At 42.5% G+C, this 16,850-nt stretch overlaps 1 protein-coding gene across 2 annotated transcripts in view; it reads right to left on the minus strand.

Moving 5' to 3' along the window:
* Positions 1–16,850, minus strand: part of RIC1 (RIC1 homolog, RAB6A GEF complex partner 1) — a 69,823-nt gene that overhangs the window by 10,989 nt on the left and 41,984 nt on the right. For both annotated transcript variants that reach the window (XM_060762290.2, XM_060762289.2), the window contains exons 14-21: positions 16,190–16,300; positions 13,489–13,578; positions 12,324–12,484; positions 11,464–11,602; positions 9,594–9,710; positions 8,131–8,859; positions 4,380–4,538; positions 3,303–3,439 (exon numbers count right to left, since the gene is read on the minus strand). In XM_060762290.2, the coding sequence (XP_060618273.2) occupies positions 3,303–3,439; positions 4,380–4,538; positions 8,131–8,859; positions 9,594–9,710; positions 11,464–11,602; positions 12,324–12,484; positions 13,489–13,578; positions 16,190–16,300 (1,643 nt within the window). The remainder of the gene's footprint in view (positions 1–3,302; positions 3,440–4,379; positions 4,539–8,130; positions 8,860–9,593; positions 9,711–11,463; positions 11,603–12,323; positions 12,485–13,488; positions 13,579–16,189; positions 16,301–16,850) is intronic.

A 16,850-nucleotide genomic window follows, 5' to 3' on the forward strand; every position in this document is an offset into this window, starting at 1 on the left:
GCCATACATTTTGTAAACACTCTAGGGGCTGTCGTTAACCCAAAAGGGAGGACGTTAAAACAGAAGGCCCGCCTGCCAACGATGAAGGAAAGGTATTTCCTGTGGTGTTCTGCCATTGATATGTGGAAATAAGCATCCTTTAAATCAATAGTGGCAAACCAGGCATCTTTATTAAGCAGTGGTAGAATCAAAGACAAAGACACCATGCGAAACCTCTGCGAAAAAATAAACTTATTAACTTCCCTCAAATCAAGAATAGGCCGTAGGCCCCCTCCCCGCTTTTTAATCAAAAAATACCTAGAGAAAAAACAATTTGGAAGATCACTAGGGTCAAGCGGGGATATAGCCCCTTTCTCCAACAATTTAGAAACTTCCTCCAGCAAGGGTGGAGACTCCGGGGTGAACTTTAAATTGCCCAACGGGGGCAATGTTACAAACTCCATTGCATAACCTTCACTAATAACACGAAGAACCCACTTATCAGTGGTTATTGAACTCCAAACGTGACTAAACGGCCTCAGCCTGTCAAAAAACATAACTGGTTGTTGAGGGGGCGTGGCTGACGAAGCTCCTGATCTAGACAAAGGTGAGTCCCTCTGAATCTCAGTTACAATGGGAACATCAAAGACGACGCTTTTGATTCCCTCCATTCCTAGCCTTACTGTTATAGGGCTGGTATCTCGCCTTGGCATTGTAGTTCTGCCTCCTATTGGGTTGGAATCTACTGTTTGAATTCTTAAACCCCGTACTATTAGTATAACCACCAAAGTAACCTTTACGGTAAGTGCTTGCTGGCTGTTGCCAACGCTGCCTCTGTTGATAAGCAGGCTGCCATGGGTAATCATATTTGGCCGCCTGTAGAACCTCCCTTGAATGTTTTATTTTTTCGTCTGTAGAGGGGTCAAACAGTCCCTCCTCTGTCATTGGAAGGTCCTCAGCCAAGGAACGGCTGTCCTCTGATAACGAGGAGGCCCGAAGCCAGGCATGACGTCGGATAGCAGTTGCAGTGGCCAGCAGTTTGCCAGCTGATTCCGCCATATGCTTTCCAATGTCCTTTTGGAACTTTGAGAGGGGTATAGCCTCATTCACAAATGCCCGAGGTAACCTTCTCTCTTCTAATGGTAGCTTATCTATATATGGAGCCATCTTGTTCCACAAAAAACTTTGGTAACCACTAAGATAAGTTACATAGTGTGCAATTCTGGTGAACAATCCCGCCGCTATGTGAACCTTTTTTCCCAATGTGTCTACTTTTCTGCCCTCCTTATCTGGTGGGGAGACCGTATACTTCTTAGGCTTTTTAGACTTAGCCGCCTCCGCAACCACAGTATTGGGGGCAGAGGGGCGAGCTATCCACTTTGCGGCTGACAAATCAACTTTATAAAGAATGTCCACCCTCCTAGGAATGGCGGTGACAACAGAAGGGGACATATCAGGGATCTTTGTCAATTTCAACAAATAAGGTAACGTTGGGAGCACAGTAGACATTGGAGTGTCCTGCTCCTCCGAAGGAAACATTGGGTCTTCCACTGCAGCTGATGGCCTTGGGATTGCAATGTCTAAGGCAGTTATCATTCTGCCAATCAATTGCATAAATTTATTGTAGTCATCAGAACGGGTCACAGGGTGCTCCATGTCCTTTTCCTCCCTTGATACTTCATCAGCCTCTTCAGAAGCTTCTGAATCAGCAGCATTGTCTGTAATAAAAGCCTCGCCTTGAGAGCGCTCCGATAAGTCCATATGTCCAGACTGTGTGCCTCTGAGCGGGCGCCTTTCCCTGTTAACTGGCATAAGGCATTGATCTGTAGCCTCTGCATCCGGTGCTGGGTGCTTACTGTTACGTTGGCCCACAGGAGATGGGTGGACGTTCTCCCCGATGAACACTATTCCTCCATTGGGAGTCACTTGATAAAATCCTGCCTGCAGGGGGGGGGGGGGTAATCAGCTCTTCCCCCTCGCCCTCTGTAGTGTGATGATCTTGAAGAAGCCACAGAAAAAGCTCTCTCTAATCGAGCGCGTCGACGCTTCCTCACTGAACAGGAGGAATCTGAACAAGTCGACAGAGAGTCACTGGAGGAGGATCTGTCCCTGCGCCTCCTTCTCTCTCTCCTTCGCGAAGGCGCACGAGAGCGGCGCCGAGCTGCTCCATCTGGGGCCCTCCCAGCTGCTGCCGAAGTCGACGGGCAGCCTGGGGAAGCCCCGCGCGGCTCCTCCTCCCTCTCGCCTGGGAGGGATGGAGGCGGGGCCGATGCCGATAGCATCGGCATCGGGGGCGTTGACTCAGTCTGTTGAGGAGCCTCTTGCGCACGCGCGAGGCGTGGCTTCTCTGATGTCGCCTCCCCTTCTGGCCGCAAAGCACGCTCGTGGCGTGGTTGAGACGGCGTCGGCTGGAGCATGGCTTCTGCTGCGGCTGGGGAGGCCTCCGAGTCCTTCTCCACCAATTGCGCGAGCCAGGCTTCCCCTGTAGTGAGCCCTGCCGTCTTTTTGATGGTGATGGGCTTCACTTTTTCAACATTGTTCGTCTTCTTAGACTTCTTCAGCGTTTTCAAAGGTAAGTCCTTCTTTGACTTGGGCTGGTCTCCATTTTCCTTAGGAGGGAGGAGAGCACGCTCATAAAGAGCCGCCTTAAGCCTTATCTCCCTGTTTTTCCGTGTTTGGGGAGTGAAAGACTGGCAAATGGCACAACTCTGTGTCAGATGCCCCTCACCCAAACAAGCAATACATAAAGTATGGGCGTCATTGTCAGGGATATTAGAAGGGCAAGCACTGCAGCGCTTAAACCCCTTCGTCTGCGACATCCTGACGGCAAACGCTCCCGGTTCCAAGCCTCAGCAAGGAAGTAAAAGGATAAAAACAATCCGAGCTGCCTGCGTTAGCGCGGATGAAGAGAACTGAGGCGGTTAGCCTTCCGCGGGCTATTTATAGTGCCTTGGGGAGTGTGCGCGGGGCCAACCGCCATCCTTTTTAAATCTTTAACTGAAGAATTCCGAGCTATGCTGCGCATGCGCAGAGAGATACCAATAGTGCGCATTCACAGCATAGCCACGCAGGGAAACTATTAAATACTTATGTCAAGTATACAAAACACAGTTAAGATACAATAAAAATACTAGTACAATAAATATTTCATTTAAAAATGAAATATCCTCCCCAGCTCCCACTCACAATCCCCCCCTAGCGGAATCATCTCATCCTCTTTCAAATGCCTGAAGAAATACAGTAACAGAAATGCTCAAACATGAACAAGAGACTGTTCACAGATGCTGACAATACAAAATGGAGAAACTAGGATATTAAATTACCTTTTGCCAGATGGACCAGAGGGCATGCTCAAGGTCTTTTGCAAGTTAAATTTGCCTGGTGGAAGGCTGTCTCCTGACTGGGACAAACTAATGCTGCGATGTCTAAAAAATTCAAAGCCACCACTTGAACTAGGTTCCTACACAAAAGAAAGTAAAAAAGAATGTTAATGAACTACAGAAAGAAATATAGTCCAGTCGAATAGTAAATTGATTTTTTTGTCTAGATCAGTGCATATATGTTTGTTACCAGTTTATCAGGACATTTTAAGATAACTCTCCTGACTACACAACATCAGAGCAAGGGTGCTGGAGAATTTCGTTTGGCCTGTACTTTTAAGTGAACTGTTCAAACTGACACTTCCCAAGTCTAAACACATGGATCAAAATGCAATTGTCCTTTGGACTGTGCACTTTTTTGAATTTTAATATAGTTCTGGATTCCATAAATGCAGTACTTAAAAATTGCATATTTTGGAGAACATGTACAGTGACATACAATTACTGTGCATTTTTAAAAAGTAAAAAATGAGATGTAATCGGCTTCTTCAACACATGGGAAAATAGCACAAATTAGAAACAGACTGATCTAGTCACAGTAATACAGAAGGTAGGTTATTCTATAGCCCCTCATATTGTGCTCACATATAACTTATTTATACCTTCATGCAGTATTTAGCTAAATACTGCATGAATGACTAAAAATAAAGTCTAAGGCTGCAACTACAATGTAGACTGAATGTAGTTTGACACCACTGTAAATGTGGCTCAGTGCTATAGGATCCTGGAACATGTAGTTTTGTGAGGTACCAGCACTCTTTGGCAGAGAATAGGCCTTATAAAACTACAACTCCCATGAGTGTACAGCATTGAGTTATGCCAGTTAAAGTGGTATCAAATGTCATTAATCTGACAGTGTACATGCATCCTAAACCTTTATAGTCTAAAATTTATAGTTGTACAATATTGCACATAAAATGTTGTGCAATTTGTAATTGCTGTACAATTGTCAGTTACAAACACACATGCAATTACTTCTTGATCATTATACCTGATAGATCTGGCATGTTCTTAACAAACCTGAGTAGTTGGTGTAGGAGGAGGCGTCTCTGATTCTCCAGAGCCAATGGCTTTCAGAAATCTGATCATGTGCCGACACAGATCCCACTTCCCTTGCTCCAGAGCCGTATTGAACAGCAAAGTTGCATGTTGCCTGCTAACTGCTGGAACCTCCATGTTCTAGATACAAAATAAATTCACTTTTAGAAAGAAGGGAGGAGTAGGACTTTTTTTGAAGAACTTTCAAAAGTGAAAACGAGACAAAGCATATTTGATTCTCTTTACTGCGGGTTGTACTACCAACACCTCCGTGAAGACATTACATAACTAACTGGGATTGCCAGGATAATTTGAATTAGAATTTCCTGTTTCTTGGCAGGGGGCTAACTGGGTGGCCCATGAAGTCTCTTCCAACTCAAGGATTCTATGATTCTAATTGCATAGGGCTATTGGTGACCCGGGTATAGGAACAATCCTACTAATGAATCAGAAGAAGATAAGGGAACAAAAGCAACAAAGAACCAAAAGGACCGAATTTCCCCTCTTTCCAAGACATGGAAAGAGAGGAGATGAAAAGAGACTTCCATCGCTGGTAAAGGCAGGGGGAAAGACTACGTGAGGAAAGAAACTATGGTTGCTTACCTGTAACCTCGGTTCTTCAAGTGGTCATCTGTGGAATCTACACATATGGTACTCTGGTGCTTGTGTGCAGCAGTTACGGAAGCTTGAATAGCTAATGAGGCTCAACTACAGCCCCACCCACCTTCCCCTGAGGGGATAAAGGCCCCATGTGGTGCTATAGGCTCAGTTCCCCGCCAACGAAGCGGCAGAGGAAGTGGCATGACCATGTGTGGGGAGGATGGTTGGGGTTGTGTGGATTCCACAGATAACCACTCAAAGAACCATAGTTACAGGTAAGCAACCATAGTTTCTATCTCGTGGTCTCTGTGGAATGCACACATATGGTAGATTAAAAAGCCACTAACATGGATGGTGGGTGTCATGTCAGCGCCGAAAAAAGGACCGTCCTCCCGAACATTGCTTGGCATCTGGAGAGCAGATAATGCGTCACGAACGTGAGCGGAGTGGACCAGGTGGCTGCTTTGCAGATGTTCTTGAGAGGGACACTGCAAGAGAAGGCTGTGGATGTCGCCACCACACGAGTCGAATGGGCCTTCAAGGTTTGTGGTCGACGCCAGCAAGTTCGTAGATGAGACAGATGGTTGCGCAGATCCAGGAAGACAGCCTCTGTGGGGAGACCATAGTACTTCTGGTGTCTCATCGGTATTTAAGGAAAAGTTGTGGGGACTTCCGGAAGGGCTTTGTCTGGTCAAGGTAGTAGAGCAGCGCCCTGTGGACGTCGAGGAGATGTAGGGCCTGTTCTAGTGGCATGGTAGGAGACTGGAAAAATACAGGAAGGATGATATCCTGTGTGGCATGGAAGAGGGAGGGGATCTTCGGTAGGAAGGAGACATCTGTGCAGAGCACCACTTTGTCTTTGTGGACCTGGAGGTAAGGCTTGTCTGTGCGGAGAGCGCAGAGTTCGCTTGCTTGTCGGGCAGTGGTAATAGCAACGATGAAGACTGTTTTCCAGAACAGATGGGCGAGGTCAGACGTTGTTGATGGTTCGAAGGGAGATTTGGTGGGTGCGTAGAACCAAGCGTAACTCCCATGCTGGCGGGGGTAGGGGGCGAGGTGGGAAACCATTCTGGTAACCTTGTAAAAACAGTTGAACTAGAGCGTTCTGGAAGCACGAGGCATGGCCCTGGCGGTTCCTGTACGCCAAGATCGCTAAGAGGTAACATTTGACGGAGGAGAAGGAGAGGCCCCTGTGCGCCAGGGTGGCAAGGAAGTCGAGCAGGATAGAAGTGGGGGCGGACAGCGGGTCCGCATTGTGGCTCCGAGCAAAGGCATAAAACTTTGTCTACTTGTGGTCGTAGGAGTGTTTCGTCGATGGCCGGTGCGTCACGGACAGGATGTCTAGAACTGCCAAGGAAAAGGCGTGGGCCAGATCTGCCATGCCGTGAGGTGGAGCCAGTGTACATCTGGGTGGCGTAGCATTCCCTGGTTCGCAGTCAGGAGATCCGGCCGGATCAGTAGAATGTGATGGTGCCCATCTTTCATCGCAGTCAGGAGGGGAAACCACAGTTGGTGGGGCCAATGCAGGGCCACAAGAATGGCGTCGGCGGTGTCGTGGTGCAATTTTGCTATCACCCTGGAGAGGAGGGGGATGGGAGGGAAGGCATAGAGGCGGGGGCCCTTCCAACTGAAGAGGAAGGCGTCCCTCAGGCATCTATCCGGGGAAGGTGTTGCTCCCTAAGAGCAGAAGAAGGGGCACTTCGCGTTGTCCTGCATCGCGAAGAGGTCTATCATCGGGGTGCCCCAGTGGCGGAATAAGACATCAACTTCATCTCAATAGAGTGACCATTCATGGCCAGTGTGTTGCGAGCAGCTTAAGATATAGGCCAGGTCGTTGGCCTGGCCCGGGATGTCAACTGTGATCAGCTGAATGCGGTTGGCTACGCACCAGTCATCATGAAGGCCAGGAGAGAGCGAGAGCGGGTACCCTCTTGCTTGTTGAGGTACCAGACAACGGTGGTCTGTACAGACCTGGATGACACGATGGCGGAATAGGTCACGGAAGGCTTGCAGAGCTTTGAAGAGGGCAAGCATTTTGAGGTAATTGATGTGCCAGCCCTGTTCAGTGGGTGAGCAGTCACCCTGAACAGTGTGGTGGCCGGTGAGTGCTCCCCAGTCCATCATGGAGGCATCTGTGGCAAGGGTGCGCGTTGGCTCCGCAACACTCCAGCAAGCGAGAGTCCAAAAGTGGCAGGCTAAAACCCAGAACCTCAATCAATGGCTGATACCAAACGAGAGACTCCCCCCTGGGCACACAGAAAACTGGGCGACTTGGAAGGCGCTGAACAGACTGTGCTCTGGCACCATGAGATGCAGAGCCAATCTTAAGAAATGGGGCTACAAAGTGGAATCCACAACATGCGAGTGTGGAGAAGAGCAAGCTACAGACCACTTGCTGCAATGCAACCTGAGCCCTGCTACATGCACAATGGAGGACCTCCTTGTGGCAATACCAGAGGCACTCCAAGTGGCCACGTACATTTAATCAACTACCAAGCTTGCAAATCCTGTGTTTTGTCCGTTTGTTTGTTTGTTTTTGTTAAAAATGTAATACAAATGTCTGGTTGCTGATGACACGATAAATAAATAAGGGGAAGGTGGATGGGGCTATAGTCAAGCCTCATTAGCTATTCAAGCTTCCGTAACTGCTGCACACAGGCACCAGAGTACCATATGTGTGCATTCCACAGAGACCACGAGATAGAACTAGCAGCATCCATTCTCGAGACATGAACTCTAGGTCACATGATCCCTGCCTCTTCACATCAGCCTGACAGCAATATCATGACATTGGGAATACAGGCAGCCCTCACGTTATGAACAAGATAGGTTCTGTAGAATTCTTATGTTGAATTTGTTTGTAAGATAGAACAGATATATTTTAAGTGTAACTCCAGTTATAAATATATTTATTTTAGATTGGCTAGCATAGTGAAGGATTAATAGACCTGTGATGTTTGTTTTGCTGCCTGTGCCTCATTGAGAATGAGAAAGGATTATGGGAGTTGCAGTACAAAAACAGATCTAGAAGGTCACAGCTGCTCAACTGTGTCCTAGAGAAATTAACGAAGTCAAATGTTATTCTTTTATTTTGGGTAACAGGCTTATGACACCAAAACAGGAATGCAATTACCTGCAAAATGATAAGGTAAGAAGCTGCGGTGTCTAAGTCCTGGACCATCAAACACTCTTCAAACAAGTCTTTTGGATTCCCAACAGCAGCAAATAGATAATTCCATAGGGCATACTCTGTCTTCCTAGCACAATGAACAACTGTCTGCAGGAAGAGGGGGAACTCTGTAATGAATTTAGCCACAGTGGGAAGTAGAGGGTCGGGAATGGGATCCCGCGAGGTAGCTTCTTCTTCCAGCACTTCATGAAGCATCAATTCTAGCACATGAGGAAAATAGGGCAACGTGGCACAAGAGTTAGCCAAAAGCAAGGCTTGCTCGCCCAGATTCTTCACCAAAAGCTGGCGTAAAATGTGATGGAGGTAGATCTGAGATGTCCTCTCAACAATACAGAAAGGGAACAGGAACTCTAAGTGGTCCATAGTGCTGCTGTGAGTATATAAACAGTCATAGGGCACAGTGTCATTGACAGCACCAAGAACCAAGGCATCTTCAAACAGAACCGCCAAGGGGTATATGTTGATGTGGAAAGGCAACATGATCCGTTTCGAGAGAAAGGAATGCGGTTTGCGGTGATCCCTGGGGAACAAAGGAAGCCAGACTTTCATGCCTGATCCACCGCAGCTAAGCCACAGAGCCTCCAGTAAGTGACGCTTCTGCTTATTGGAACGGCATGTAGTCCAAACATTTTCAACAGATTGGGCAAGAACAACTGGAGTACAAAATGGCAGCTAAAAATACAAACACAAGTTAATTATCATCTTTTCTTCCATATTTTTATACAAGTGATTAAAAAAATTCTGTGTAAGCCATGACAAGCCATCCATCATTCCCTTCTCTCCTCCCTTCCGTAAATATCAAGTGTTACATCACAAGTTAACTCAGATACCCTTTCACTATAGTTTTTCTTCTTCTGTTATTTCAAAGTAATTTCCACACTGCTATTTAACAACAACCTATAAACACCATAGTCTTTTATCTATTATCCTTCACCTAAATGTTAACATTCAAGTGGATACATAAGGATAGCATGTCAAGTTCTACAAAGCTGATGTCTACAAACCTTTTGTATAGGGCTAAAACAGTATGATAAGGCCTATTTCTACTTCATGAAAATACACAAGTGACTACATGTTTTACATAACAGTTAACACCCAGCCGAACAATATTTATATTAATTTGTCAGCTCTATTTCATCAGTCAAGCTACACGGAAAGTGATTGCAGTTAGGTAAACACATGCTACACTTTACAAATCTGTGAGAATCTGCACTTAAAACATACTATTTAAAAACTGCTTTGTAAATAAGTCAAATAAGTGCAAAATTTATAGTGCTTTATCTACAAAGAATCACAGATGCCTCAGTAATTAGTTGAAATCATCAACACATCTCAACTACACAGCTCATCGCAACCACGTTTGAAGAGTAGAGAAAAGATATAGCATTATTTTCAAATTAACTCACCAGTTTCCTTTGGTTAGGACTACTTTCCTTTTCTCGAATCTGTAGGCCGGATCGATCCCTTTGTACCATAATTAACTGTCCTGCTAAGTTTAACATAATGCTCTCTGCTTCACAGGCCTAATGGAAAGAAAAGGCTATATTATTTTTTCCAAATCTACAGTCCAGGTTGAGTATCTCTTATCTGAAACAAAATTTGGAATATAGTACTTACATATACATAATGAGAGATGTTGGAGATAGAAACATTACATTCATTTTATGTTTCATATAAATCTTATACACATATCCTGAAGGCAATTTTCTACTCAATATTTTTAAACAATTTTGTGCACAAAGTTTCCGTGCACTGAACTATCAGAAAGGAAAGGTGTCGTCATCTTAAGTCTCTCATGTAGACAAATTTTGAGTACCATAGATGTACAAGTCGATCTGATGTGTAAGTTAATTGCAGCTTTTGGGGCTGAAATGATGAATTTTGATATGACCCATGGACAAATTGGGGGACATTCCACAAAGAGAGGAAAGAACCAATAATGATGGACCGGAGGGGCAGGAGGAGATCAGTAGTCCCTGATGGCTACTGACATTTCCCTGTCCAGACATTCAATGAGATGGCACAAAGAATAACTGTTTCTTTTAAGTTTTCCTAGGATGAACTAAGCTCTTCCCTTTTGCCAATCTAGTCAGAGAAGGAGATGGTTCCTTTTTTAATGAGAGTTCAGGTACAGCACTCACACTGACTTATGGATACACTGATCCAGTTTTTTTGGATTGATTTCTTAACTGAAATTTCTAGTCCTATACATGAGTGTATAGGGCATTCTGAATTTTGAAATTCTAGCTAAGAAATACTCAACTTGTATTACTATGCCTAAGTTCAGGCACACTCATCCAGATCACAGCTGATCGGACTAGAATTTAAGAACTTACTGTTTCACCTACATTTGATGAAAAGGAGAAATAAGAATCATAAGAATCATGAAGTACAATGTTTAAATCCCAAGGAGGTGCACAAGGTAACTTGCACAGAAAACTGTGCTACTTTTAAATTACACTTTCTAGAACCTACCCTCCCTGGGGGGTGGGGGGCACCTCCCCAAAGCTATTATTACTATTATATTTATTTATACCCCATTTTATCTCTCCCGAAGGAGACTCGCATACAATTTAAAATATACAAATGTGCAAACACTAAAACAGAATTAAATATAAACATTATTTTAAAAATCACAGTTAAAATCCATTTAAAACCCGCCTCCATTCTTCAGTGCTATAACCCAATCAACAAATATATTATGTTCAATAGTGCATAAACCTGCTGAAATGTGCAAGAGAATCAGTGTTAATTATGCACACATAATTAACTTTGTGTATGAAGGGGACAAACAATTTCACAAGGCTACCAGATCCAAGAGTGGTTTAAACACATATTAATTACCACACAAACCAGGTTGACCAATGTTTATTGAAAACAGTAGCCTCCCTGAATATCTTGTGTTTTGAAACCACTAGCAATTAATTTCCTATGACCAGTGTTTAATGTTATTAGATAAAGACAACTTAATAAAACCCTTGTTTTCACAGAAACAAGGGTGCTTGCTTTCTCTATCAGCTGCTCTTTATGTGATTATCTGCCTAGCCAGATTTAGTACACAAGAAACTGCATAAATACTGTTTGTGAAAATTACATACAGCACAGAAGGCAATCACATGGTTCTGAATTCCTCCATCTACCCTTCAATCCCCACTTCTAACTTTCAGCAATTTCAAAACTCACGGTATTTACTTGGGCAGTGTACTGTTTTCAGGAAGCATCTGAAATTTACTCCGCAAGATTTATAATTCTTTTAAAAACTGTATTTTTACATACCTGCTGTGGCAGTTTGAAGCTGATGCCTGTCTCTGTTCTCACAGAGGTCAAAGTAACAGAAACAACAAGGAAGGGATGAGGAATATAACGTGACATGGATACTTCCTGAAGAACCTGAATACTGGTAGTAGGGTTAGGACTGAAAAAGAAAAGCAATAATGATGATTTGTTGGGAAAATTTTCACAGAAGCCATCTGTTGAATTTAGAGGGCCTATATTAATTTAAGGTATCAATTAATATGACTTCAGATAATAATTTTCCAATAAAACATTCCTTAAAAGACCATCAATACAGATGCATTTAATATTTTAGACAATTCCCCTCTAGCAGAAAATAAGGAAATACAAAAAGGTATCTAGTATTAACCACAATTTGACTTTTTTTGTCTTAGCTGTAGAACAAGGAAAAAACTAATTGACATGGGTAATGTCGTCTTCTTTGGGACTCACAATTTAGGAACCAATACAGGTTAATGTCACATAATTACAGAAGTGGCCACAAATACATAGATATACATTGTTAATTGTGGAGTTGTCTCCAACTTTCTCCACATCCCAGCAGCACATTGCTATTTTAACACATTTCTTGTCCGCCAAAACCCTGCTTTATATCCCTAAATATGCTCCCAAAATTTGACAACCTCTGGAAAAAAATCATGGAAGGGCAATGACAATTTAGGAAGAGACAAGAAAGGTGACATCCCATTGCACAAGTAGAATTCTATTCATGTGTTGTTCTCATTTTGTAAGACTCCACAGAAAAGATTTTATCCCCTCTTTCATTTTCTTGACTTATACACACAAATTAAACACAATGAAGAAAGTAAATTATTAAAATGACCGATCCATACTAGACTCACCCGTCAGATTTTCTTTTAATACTATAAAGGCAAATAGAGCAGTCAGCTCTAAACAAAATTACTATGTCCCGAAAGACACTAAGCAATAATGTTTCTGCCTGCACTTTGGTGATATGAGCAAATGCATTGTCCAGATTGGCTGTTCGCAAATACACCCTTAGCTGGAAAAAATAAAAATAAAACAAGCATCAGTAATGAGTATTATTAATTGAATGCTAGTGACTATGAATCTATTGGAAGAAAATGGATGAAATTATCAAATCACACACAAATGAGAAACCTGATCAGCAAGGGGTGGTTGTTTAGCTCACCCTGAATTACTAAGGCTTTCCAAGAGATGTGTTCTCTCTAGGACTTTATAGGTCCTCCAATGCAACTCTACAATCACTCTGGAGGACCTAGTTATTCCTAGAGAGAACATATAAAATTAGAAAATAATCAAAGTCAAAGTCACAAATGGGGAGGACAGAAAATAAAATTCTGGGATCTGTCTTAACAGTATGAGTTTTTAGGGAATAAAATCTACAGAGGTAGACTTTAATCCCTAAAACTCATACTGTTAAGACAGATCCCAGAATTACATTTTCTCTTCATTCTTCTCTTCTAATTATTCTCTTTGGAATCAGTAAGGAAAAGAAAGAAAATTTTTCCTAGGAAAGTGTGATTGCTTCCCCTCCCCAGCCCAAGGTAAAGGACATGAATATTTTCTACTGGCACATTATTCTGTGAATAAAAGTAGTTACAAGCTGCAGACAGAGATATATTTAATTCAGGCTTCTTTTTTAAAAAAAACTTACATTAATGGCTTTTGGAACTTTTTTTTAATATTTTGCCAAAGTCTGTCTTAATTGGGCACTAAAAGATACAACCAAAAGCAAAAAAGACAGCATCAGAAAAAGTCTGCTTCCCTCTGCTGGTTTTGTTTGAAAATACCATGGGGCACTTTAATTTTAACATATTAATTAATTCATATTATTCAGGGGAAAAAATATGCTAGTAACGATTTTAAAAAACCCATAGATTTTTTTTGTGTGACACTAGTGAGTCCAAGAGGTTTGCACAAAGAAGGAAAACAATAAACCTTAAATGGCTGAAATGGCTGAGGACACAATTTTCTACAAGAACTTCATGGTCATGACAATTGTTTCAAAGACTTATGTCTTACCTCTTCTTGGCAATCACTTAAATTATAACACGCAACAACAATGAAATCATTCCACCAAGCTAAGCCACCAGTCACGGTCATATTTTGTTCCTATGAGTAAAAAAAGAGTCAGGAATAAACCAATTTAAAAACCCCAGTAGTAAATTCATGAACATTGAAGGGATTATGCAAGCTTTAGAGGTTTTTTTTTAAATTATGTTGATTACTGCATTGTTATTTAACAACAGGATAATGATAATGTAAGGACACTTTATAAAATAAACACTAATTTTAAAACATGACACAAGCTTCCTTTACTGTTTATCTCATATCTCTCCCTGTTGCACCCAATAAAAAGGAGCCAAACTAATCAGCATAAAAAACTGTGTTGTGTTGCGTCCATCTAGTCTGCTACAACAGAATCTCAGTGCATGGATCTTTCATAGCATTTGCTATCTGAACTTTTTATCTGGAGATGCCAGATTTGGGACCTCTGGCATTCAAAACAAATGGGTTATCTCTAAGGAAGCATTATTCTAGTTTCACTACAACCACAGTAAGTAGAGAGTGTGATGCTACCTGAGAAAGAGTTGAATTACATCCATCTGTGTGGCTCTCCAGCAAGGACATGCTAAGATTTCATTTTTTATACTGAATGCAGCATGTGGAAGAAGTGACCTCACTACTTTAAGTAGTTTTCATCCTGTCAGATCATTCCTAGTGGAAGCCATGCTTAGAGGCTTAGAGAAGCAGACCATAGAAAAGTAAAGTGGGAAAGGGAGGCTTCCATGCACATTTTGTTTAGGATAAAACCACCCTTTTTCTTAAGCAGGTGACCATTTGTATTATTAAGAAACATACACATATATACAGTAGTTTGACCTGCTCTTCAAACTGTAAAAATTATTTGTAGTCATTTATGGATAAAGGAACTACCTGCTCGTAAGGCCGTAAATTTTACTGGTAGACACACCTTTAAACAAAGGAATTATTGCACTGGTTAACACAAATGTTCACCCTGTTTCGGAGTATATTTGACCTGCTCATTCCAAAAATGGCACCAATTTCCCCTATCAGCTTAGTTGCCATATGCTCACCCACAGAAAACCGTGATAACCATATCTAAGAAACTAGAGTCTATCTAATGTTAAGCACACAAGTAGGAGTATGTCTCTAGCCCCCATCCACTGGCAATGAGGAATTGTAATGGGGGTTCTGCCATCCTCTTTATAATAATATTATTTTATTTATTCATTTATTCATTATTTCATTCATTCATTCATTTCATTCATTCATTCATTCATTCATTCATTCACAGTCCGCCCTATCTCCCTGAGGGTATTCAGGGCAGTTTACACACAAAAAGGCAAACATTCAATGCTCAAGCAAGTGCAATTACAGGAAAGCAAAACAGCAAATACAAATAATGACAACAGTGAGCTAATTGCATAAAAGACTTAAACATCAAAATAAGAAACAGGATACAAATAATCACAAAAACATGAAACATTAAAAATATAATCAACATTAAAACAACTATCAAAGTAATAACAATTAAAATAGGTGAGCACTGGCTGTTATAGTTGTTCTATAAAATATACCATACTGGCCACGGAGTACAAGTAAGTCAGCCAGCATTCCAATTATATTGATCTAAAGTATCTTAGTCCGTCCCCCGTCCCCCCCAATACCAAAGTGCGGTTTTAAGAGGGTTTTTTTATGGAGAAGAGGGTAGGAGCTGTTTTCATTTCTTTAGAGAGGGAGTTCTAGAGACGGGGAGTGATCACGGAGAAGCCCCCCTCTCTCGTTCCCACCAACTGCACTTGTGAAGGCAGTGGGACCAAGAGCAGGGCCTCCTACACTGTCCACAGTGCCCAAGATGGCCTATATAGGGAGAAGCGATTTGACAAATAGCCTGGACCAAAACCGTTTAGGGCTTTATAGGTAACAGCCAGCACTTTGTATTTAGCTCGGAAGCAAATCGGTAGCCAGTGGAGCTGCCGCAACATGGGAGTAGTTGTCTCCCTGTATGGATCCCCAGTTAGTAAACTGGCTGCTGATCTCTGAACTAATTTTAGCTTCTGAACTATCTTAAAAGACAGCTCCATGTAGAGAGCATTGCAGTAGTCCAAACGGGATGTGACTAAGGCATGGACTACCATGGCCAAGTCAGGCATCTCAAGATATGGGTGGAACTGGCACACAAGTTTTAACTGTGCGAAGGCGCTCTTGGCCATCACTAACACCTGGGGTTCCAGGGTCAGCAATGAGTCCAGGATCACCCCAACACTGCGAACCTGTGTCTTCAGGGGGAGTGCAACCCCATCCAGGCTGTAATCCCACGCCCTGATCCACCTTTCAACTGACCAGGAGTTCCTTTGTCTTGTCTGGATTTAATTTCAGCTTGTTGCACTTGAATTAGCAGATATTCTTCACTCAATGGGGGAGGCAGGATTTATATAGCCTCACTGAATACGGAGCATTTACAGATTCCTAAATCTAGGTTATGAATGCGCAACAGCAATATAGCATTCCAATCAATAATATTACTATCACCATCATTTTACATACCCCATCTTTCCACTCAAACTAGGATTCAAATAAAATAAAACAAAACAGACACACAAGAATCAGTATATCTAGAACATTATCTTTCATCATATATATTGGCAAAATAAAATTTCAAACATTACTCCTTCTTCAGCCAAGTATAACTACTTACCTGGGTAATGTTTCCGAACAGTTTCCATTTTTTGGAAAGCAAGGAGTAATGTGCAAAACCAGACTTGCCAACTACGGCTACATTCTGCCCCATCTTATCGATGGCTGAAAGCTGTTTGTGTGGAAAAGAAAAGAAGTATGTCAGAGTTTCATACCAGAAAATCTGAAATATGAGGTTAGCAGCTTCCCTGTTTAATCCAAATAATGATCAAGATTTGTAGAAGTGCCATGTAAATATATGCCAAGCTATAATAGATCCCATAGATGCACAAGGAATAACAGCACCACAGGTCTGAGAGCAACAGCCTATAAGCTCCCTGTGAGCAAGAGGGACCTACCTGTATGTATGTTTGCAAAATGAAAGGCTACATTAGGGATTGTGCAGTCCCTTGTACAATTATTTTCACGTGACTATATCATCCCAACAAGATTTCTGGCTAATGTTCTGCAGTATTAAAGCTTCATTCCCCTTCATAAGGAACCCTCGGTTGCACAGAGGGTTAAACCCCTGTGCCGGCAGGACTGAAGACCGACAGGTCGCAGGTTCGAATCCGGGGAGAGGCGGATGAGCTCCCTCTATCAGCTCCAGCTCCTCATGCGGGGACATGAGAGAAGCCTCCCACAAGGATGATAAAAACATCAAAATCCTCCAAGCATCCCCT

Source organism: Anolis sagrei, chromosome 2, assembly GCF_037176765.1.
Source record: "Anolis sagrei isolate rAnoSag1 chromosome 2, rAnoSag1.mat, whole genome shotgun sequence".
Classification (NCBI taxonomy): Eukaryota; Metazoa; Chordata; class Lepidosauria; order Squamata; family Dactyloidae; genus Anolis; species Anolis sagrei.